The sequence below is a fragment of the Leptonychotes weddellii genome, chromosome 9 (genome assembly GCF_054177405.1).
Source record: "Leptonychotes weddellii isolate Sample4059 chromosome 9, ASM5417740v2, whole genome shotgun sequence".
In the NCBI taxonomy this organism is placed as follows: domain Eukaryota; kingdom Metazoa; phylum Chordata; class Mammalia; order Carnivora; family Phocidae; genus Leptonychotes; species Leptonychotes weddellii.
The window spans coordinates 123,310,186-123,318,391 of NC_138377.1; the positions used below are offsets into that span (position 1 = coordinate 123,310,186).

The 8,206-nt window shown below is 48.6% G+C and overlaps 1 protein-coding gene across 1 annotated transcript; it reads right to left on the minus strand.

Moving 5' to 3' along the window:
- Positions 1-1,915: 1,915 nt before the first annotated feature.
- Positions 1,916-7,389, minus strand: C9H15orf40 (chromosome 9 C15orf40 homolog). Its single transcript, XM_006741228.3, has 4 exons — positions 7,232-7,389; positions 6,395-6,521; positions 4,321-4,448; positions 1,916-2,805 (listed from the first exon to the last, which is right to left on the minus strand). Exons 1-4 carry the CDS (start codon positions 7,343-7,345, stop codon positions 2,710-2,712), a joined length of 465 nt encoding a protein of 154 aa, XP_006741291.3. The 5' UTR covers positions 7,346-7,389; the 3' UTR covers positions 1,916-2,709.
- Between the last annotated feature and the right edge of the window lie 817 nt (positions 7,390-8,206).

An 8,206-nucleotide genomic window follows, 5' to 3' on the forward strand; every position in this document is an offset into this window, starting at 1 on the left:
CCCCCTGCCCAGACTCTAGTATCAAGGGGACTAGATGGACCCAGTGGCACACAGCCAGAAAAGGATTACAAAATGCTGAGAACCTTATCAACTGAATTATAAGGACTGTCATAGGAAAGCCTATCTGGGCAGAAGTAGGTGGTCTTCTCAGAGCCTAGAAAAGGGGAGCTCCTGTGCCAGGAAGCATCAGTGTGCAGTGTTGTCCCAGGAGACGGGCTAAGATATAATGGGTCTCTCTCAGATGGTCAGAGCTCCCCTGCCCATCCCCTAATTCCCTTGGTTCTGATCCCAAGCTCTCCAAGCAGTCTTCAAATGATGACTGGCTTCTTGAAGGGATTTCCCAAAGTAATAGAATATACTCACTAGAGGATCCCACTATCCCATCTATTTGGCAGGTGTGTTCTTCACTCAAATTAATAAACTGGCATCGTGTTTAGAAATGAATTCCTTGCCAATTTCCCAGCCCAGTTCCATTTTCAAAAACACCAACTAAATTGGGATTTCTGAAAGCTGCAGAATGAACAGAGACACTCGGGGCCATGCTGACTCCACTGAGGTACTGAGCTAGGACTTCTGAGGACCCAGCCAAGGAAGTTAACACCACACTCTGACCCGAACTGATCTCAAGGAATGTGGGGATAAGCCTAAGAATTGTCTCCAAGACCAGACAAGATCAGTGTGTGACACTGGGAGGCACTACAGAAGACATTTCCTACTAGTACTGCTCACTTCAAGGAATTACCAGTCCCTTCAAATTCTGTGTGGCTTTCTGCTGTTGAATTATGGTGCCACCTCTTGGATGTAAATTGAAAATCTAGCTTCTTAAAATTTTTAGTCTCTAGTCACATGCATTTTAGAAAATTTATGGGGGGGGTCACAGTGTGTTTTTAAATTTATATTTTGCATTACAGTTAAGGAACTACTTAACCAAATCCCTTACTACAAATCCCTGGCTGGGGCGGGGGGGGAGGGGGGATACCTGGCAGCCCATAGCCCAGAGAAAACCTGCCTCCCGAAGTCTGAGTTTTTAGTTGTTTGGAACTTTAAGCATTACAAAGGTGCCACCTACATCCTCTGGTTCTCTCCCCCCATTCCCTAGACACAAAGGAGTGGGGAGAAGCTAACAGAGCTTTTGGAAAATACCAGAGCTCTTCTGAGTGGCCTCTTTTCCTGCTGCAGGGAGTGGTATGGGGATGTGAAGCCTAGAGCTGTTGCCTTTTTGCCTCCATGAAGGAAGTGGGCCTAAGGATGAAGCTGGCACTGCTAGCTAGCGTGAGGCAGGGGAAGGAAAGAAAGTGGGTCCTTTATGACATCGCTGAGCTGCTGCATCAGACTAACCCCTAAGTAAACCCTGCCTCTGGACTTTCCAGGTATTGGACTAACAAATCCCTTTATTGTGTAAGCCAGACAGAGTTCGGTTTCAAGCCAGATAGAGTTCGGTTTCTGTTACTTGTCAAGGAAGGCATCCTAACAGTGTTCCATGTAAAAAACCGTAAGTAAAATGCCTTCAGAGCACACACTGAAATGTATGGGAAAAGAGTAGGAAAAGTTCTGAAGCCAAGACCAGGTACAGCAGAAGCACTTCTGGAGGCAGTATGGCTTCGAGAAGAAGGCAGCTGAGCATAACTCGTGTTCTGCCGTTAGTATTAGCTGTGATCTTGGGTAATCCAAGTGACTCTTCTTGTCCTTGGTTCCTATCAACAGAATAGGAGTTGTACTAGATGGCAATTTCTCAGCTCTTTCATCATCAGTAATTTTTATTATTGGTCCTTCTTGGGGATTTTGTATTTTTAAATGTTTTGTCTACCAATATATTTTCTCAGGTACTTAGACAAAAGCACACAACTGCTTTGATTCTGATCAGCAAAGGTAATGAACTTATTTACCTGACCAAATCACTATAACTTGCACTGGATATTGAAAAACAAGGTATTTATTATTAGCTTTTGAAGCTTTAATGTAGATATGATTTCTGATAGGCTTTTACAAATACTGAAAGTAGCTTCCAGGCCCTCTTCTTTTAAGGATCTTTGGAGATTCATAGAACTACCACATTTGAAGACTGCACCATCCAACGAGGACAAAAATTCAGTGACTTCCCCAAAATAATTAACAGTAAATTACAAGTCCTGATTACTCTTACTTTTTCACAAAATGCTCCATAGAGTTTTCAAAAGACACAAAAAGCATTTTTGTATTTAGATAAGCCTTTTAAAATATAAAGTAAGACCACAAAGCAGTGTGACAGGTTTTCTTCTGTCACTTGTAAACTCTAGAGAAGGCAATTCTCAGAACCCTAGAGTGCTGTGGAAACATCTTCATTTACAATCAGGATAAACTGCATCCAACCAGGAGCCCTGCGTTCTAGCTGCCATCCCACATGGTGTGATCCTGAACAAGACTCTCAACTTCTGGATAGCAGAAGCCCCGTCACAGGATGAAAGGGGCCGACTGAGGTCTTGAAGATCTCTTCCAGTTCTGTTATTTTGTAATGCAATGAAATCAGACTAACATGTTCCAAACTGTTTGGATGTCAGAACCTACATCGAACATACAATACTTTTAAAATTCCTACTTCCCTTTTGAGTCCTGTTCTTAAATTTTTTTTTCATGTTCTTCAGTGCACTGAAATACATTTTCCTACTTAACAGCCTCTTCATGAATAGCAATTAAAAAGCTTCTCAAGGATGTACTTCTCATAACTTGCTTTTATTTTTTTTCAACTTGCTGCTTTAATTTCTCCAAGATCTCTTCTGCAGTTGTGGACACTAATAGCTTCACCACTTTTTCACGAGATTTACCACCCTGGACCAAAAGGAAAAAATGGTGTGAGGATGACTCACTGACATTCTAGTGCTATTAGAGAGAGCAGGGCTCAGCTGCGGCCATCAAAGCTGAGTCCTCGGGGCTGCCGCTGGTGGGCTGCAGCTTTCCCGACAGCCGAGCTAGCGCGTTCTCCCGCTCATCTCTGGGTTTCTGGTCTAACCAGCAGCTGTATCCCTAGATTCCGCCGTACTACAAATGTTTACAACTCTCCAGGGTTTTTACCTTCATACATCAATTTCTGTAATAATAAAAACTGGCATTAAAATTTCAAAATGAATGAAGTCCAGACGTAGAATATCGTGTTTTTAAGTAACTTCCTTGTTTAAATTAAAAGTGAAAATTATTTTTTAAATTATCAAATTTGCAATTTTATATAAACTTTGTATAAAAATCATTCCAAATATAGAACTGCTGTTCTGTTACACATTTCTGAAAATTAAAAAAAAAAAAAAAACAAATGCTCTGATTCCACAACCAACTGAGCCAAGGGTTTCATTTTGAAACATCCTTTAAAGAAGGTAAAATATGAGCCAGGGTCATCTATCGGGGTAGAAGAGCAGGAAGTGCCTTTCACGCCAATGTCAGAGCGTGCGCACCGACAGAATCCGAAATGACCTGCCACAGGTGGAAGATACATCAAGGGAAGTGGTCTGATGGGAGAGATTTTTAGATGCAGCCTATTAACCAAAGACTCTGAATGCCAGCTAGAACCTGGATCTAGAGAGTATATCATTAGAAGCATGGTTGGGTCTCACTCCTGCAAATTCCATTTCAATAAGTCTTGAGGGACGCCTGGGTGGCTCAGTCGTCAAGCATCTGCCTTCAGCTCAGGTCATGATCCCAGGGTCCTGGGATCGAGCCCCGCATCGGGCTCCCTGCTCCGCGGGAAGCCTGCTTCTCCCTCTCCCACTCCCCCTGCTTGTGTTCCCTCTCTCGATGTGTCTCTCTCTCTCAAATAAATAAATAAAATCTTAAAAAAAAAAAAAGTCTTGAGTGATGCCCAGGAATGTGTATTTTCGACATCATTCCCAGGTGATTTTGATACCCACCCCCAGAGCAAACCCATGATATTAATGACTTCACCTAGCCCTCTCTCTTCTTAATGAGCTTCTCCCGGGAGTCAGGATAACGTGGGGGACCAGAAACACGTTGATGGACTCACTAAGGGACCCCTTTCAGATTTGTTAGTATGGTGACGATTTGAAGGAAAAGACAGATAAAATCAGTTTGACAGCAGGTACAAGAATACACGTAGAAAGGAGAAAATGCTCGAAATGGTGGCAACTAAGGAATACATGTACAGAGCACGGTCAGAGTAAGGATCAAGGCAGTAGGAATGAAGGAGACTACATAGAATTCACACATTTTAGTGATTAAATGGATGAGAGTTTAAAAAGAAAACCTAGCTTTTCAATTACTTGGAAAAGAAAGAACCCGTATTTATAAAATGACTGTGTAATCATCAAAGCTGTTTCCAGGGAGAGAGAGACCTACCTTATCCAAAACCACGTCACTCTTCCTGAGCTCCAAGACCTTGGAGAGGTACCGACAGAGCTCGGCATTAGCCTCTCCTTCCGACGGGGGGGCTGCTATGGCCACGCTCACAGCTTCCACTGTCACGTCTGCAATGAAATCAGCGCGGACTATATCCTTAGGAGCGAGGATACTCTGCAAAAGGGTTTGCATTTCCCTGGCACAGAGTGGGTTTTCCATCAATAACTACTGCATGAAGAAATGAGCGAGTAAACTACTCACACTTGAAGGAACATAAACATGATAAATACGCCTCTGCCGTGTCAGGAAAGAAATCCAGAGAAAACTGACATTTCCCCCATCCTGTGGACCAAGATGGGCCCAGAGTCCTGGGCAGTGTCCTGGGCCTCAAGCAACTGGAAACTGGATCAGGAGCTGGGTGTGAACGAGCCAGTTCACAGTTCCGTCATTGGGAAAATGAGATTCAGCTCATGTGAAATGCCTCTTTTGGTTTTTAAAATGCAGCATTTAAACATTTACACAGCACTTGTATACACTAATTCGATGGCACACAAACATGTTTCAGGGACTTCACAAATATTAATGTGTTCAATCCTCACTACAGCTTTATGAAGAAGATATTAATGCCATTATGATCTCCAGTTGACAAATGAGGAAACAAATCCAGATGTGCCCAAGGGCACATGGCTATAAAGCTATGTTGTAAGTCAAAGTTAATTTGAATGCATGCTCTGACATCCTGGGACAAAGAACATTGCTTTTGAAGAGTGCTCCTGCCTCCCCGGTCAATACAGCCTTTATAAAGTGCACCTGCCCCTAGTCCTCCACAGTTATTCAGAGTGAGAAATATTTACTCAAAGGAGTTTGCAAGTGAGCTTAAGCTGGTCCCCACCTGGGGTTACGCAGGCATTTTCACACACTTACACCTTGCCCATGTGAACGACGTGGCCACAGAATCCACAAGCACAAAGTAGCACAACAACCCACCTCCTGTCCTGTCACCGACTGGGATTCTAAGGTGTGCCTTTGTCCGCATTTTAGTACCTTTCAAATCCAGATGTGTCTCACAATAGAGGGCAAAGAAAGTATTCACATGGATTTTGTCTTGCTGGTACACAGAATACTTGTGTACCTTCTAGTGGATGGCATCTCAGATTTGATGACACATCGTGTGCCGAGAGCGGGCTGTCCACAGCGACTACTCAGAAAATGCTGGCCATGGTGGGTGCGGCCCACACACAGCCAAGCTAACTCGGCCACTAGCACAAACCACGTCCAGCACCCCAGTTCTGAGGTCTTGTTTTCAAAGTGTAAAAAGAAAAGGAATAAACAGCTTTGGAGGTGAAAAAGACCTTCACAGTATTTCAGATGAATGGTTCTCAAACTTTTTTCCCCACCAAGAATACCGCCCCCCCACCTGCCCCCATACAAGTTCCCCTGGACTCCCAACATTCACAATAAATGAAAACAGTTACTCAGGAGCCCTGCCTGCTGCCCCCCACCCCGCCGTGTCCACCTAAGGGACCCGTGAGGCACCTTTTGGGCTCCAGGGAATCGCCTGAAAGCCTCTTAGTCCAATATTCCATCCCACAGAGAAAAAGAACTGGGCCCAGAAAAGTTTTGTATTGTTTTAACTTAAAACAAGTTTGCACAGGAGCTGAAGACCAGAGCTCTCAGATTCCAGGTTTTCTCTCTTCCTCCTCGGGTCATTAAACTCAACCAAAATGTCTCTTCTTTCTTTCTCTGACCAACGTCTCCACTTCTGAAATAAGGACAAACTAGTAATTCTAGGCTACATACACGTGTCCTTTCTGAAATACCGTATTTTTAAGGGAGAAAATATACAATGGCTTTTTCATCGAACTGGGTATGCTTTAAATATCGTATATTCACTTCGACACTGGATTTACACCTTTACATTACTAGAATCTAGTAAACGGGGAAGCCTCTCATGGCAGATTCGAGAACTACACCGACTGTACAGGATCAACTTTCAACTAACCAAGGCGAAGGGCGGATGGAGGGGGACCCCCTTCCCCCGCCCCATGACTCCCAGCTCAGTGTCCACATATACCTGTCACAGCGTTTTGTTTGGACCCGGGTTTGGCACGGATGGCTATGGTGACGCAACCCTTAGGATCAACCGCCACAGGACCTGGGGGAGGAAGTGGTCTCTCTGGCTCCTTGCTCTGGTTCTTACCCTAAAACGACAACAACACCCACACGACAACTTTACAGGCTGTAAGGCACGTCCCCACACGTTTGAGCCTTCCACTACTCCCTTTCACCTTTAACTAAGACGAGCTCGTCGCGCTCGGGAATCTCTGGCCACCCGGAAAGGTTTTCCAAGTATTCCGAACCAATTCTTGCACGAGGCCCTCCGATCAGCCCAACCGAGTGTCAGTCTCCTGCGCCGGGAATTCGGGACCAGCCACCTGAGTGCCGGGCCCTAGCCCAGGCGCAGGGGCCACCTCTTACTCATCCTTGCACCTCCGGCAGCGCGAGCTGACAAACGTGTGCGCGCAACTAGGCTGGAAGTGTGCGTGCTGGGGGAGAGGAAGGCACCGCGGCGGCACTCAAGGCCTGCTCCCGCGACGCAAGCTGCCGCCCAACTCCGCGTCCAGGACCGGGGCAGCGCGGCGGCAGGTGCGCAGAGGTTGCGCCCAGAGCGGCGAGGACGCGCGGCGCGCACCGGCGGCCCAGCGCGGGAGGGCGCCGCCCCGAGCCTCCGACGCCGGGGGGCGCTGGCCCTACGGGCACCCTGCCGTCCGGACGGAGGCGGGGCCGGCAGAAGGCGGCGGGAGCCCCGGGTCTCGGGGGCCGCCAGCCGCCGGCTGCGCTTCCCCGCCTGCGGGCCCCGCCTCTCCCGCGCGCCGCCCACCCTCCCCCTGCCACGGGGCTTGCCACTGGCCTTGTTCGTCGCACCAGCTTTCTTGGGCATCTCGGCGCCTGAGGGGAGCCGGGCAGAGGCTACGGCCCCGCGTCTCGACAGGAGCCGCCTCAGCCTGCCGCTCAGCCGGAGCATCCCCGCCGGGGAGCCGGGCGGAGGCGAACCGGCGCCGGAAGAGCGCTCCGCGCCTGCGCACGCGGGCGGGCGCGGCCCCGCAGGCCCGCGTCTCCGCTCCGGCCCCAGGGCGACCCCTCCCGGCCGGCGGGAGCACGACCCCCCATCCTGGAAAGTAGCCCGGGAGACTGGGATGGAGAGCTGGGCTTGAATCCTGTAGTGACGGCCCCCAACCACAGCCCCCCACACCCCAGGGAGGAAGGCTGTGTTACGCTGGTCTTCTTTCCTCCTGGGAACAAAGGACTGCAGCGAGCGGCAAGGCGGGCACAGGGCCGGGTGTCGGCCGGCTCCTGCTGCCCACCAGCGGGTGCGGACGCTGCTCCCCATGGCCCCTAGGTGGATGTGGAGCGTCGTGCAGCCTCAGCCCTCGGGCACATTCCACCTGTTGTGCCAGGCGCTGAGGATTCCACAATGTAAAAGGAGAGGAGATGATATTCTGATGTGCGATGTGGCAAGAGGTGAAACTGGAGGTGGGCAGAAGCAAGGGGCTGGCGCTTGGAGAAAAGATCACTGGCTGCAGCGTGGCCAGCAGAGCAGAGGCGGGGAGACCTGCCGCTCAGATGGAAGATGGTGGCCTGAGCCAGGATGATGGCAGTGGGGCAGAGAGCGGAGAGTGCATCATCTCAGGGATATTCAGGAGCTGCAGCTTGGGAGGGAGACCTGGGTTTATATTCTGCCTCCCCCTGACGGACCTTTAGAAACATGAAATCTCTGCGTGTGAAGTGGGTTTTAGAACAGTACTTAACTCACACTGATGTGAGGCACAGATGAGAATGTGTCAGCTACTTAGTGCAGAGCCCGCAACACAGCGATCGTTCTGGT

Coding starts and splice junctions, on each gene's coding strand:
- C9H15orf40 (XM_006741228.3), bottom strand. CDS start 7,345: ATGCTCCGGCTGAGCGGCAGGCTGAGGCGGCTCCTGTCGAGACGCGGG. Junction 6,522..7,231: donor AAGCTGGTGCGACGAACAAG/GCCAGTGGCAAG, acceptor TTGTCGTTTTAG/GGTAAGAACCAGAGCAAGGA. Junction 4,449..6,394: donor CAAACAAAACGCTGTGACAG/GTATATGTGGAC, acceptor ATTTCATTGCAG/ACGTGACAGTGGAAGCTGTG.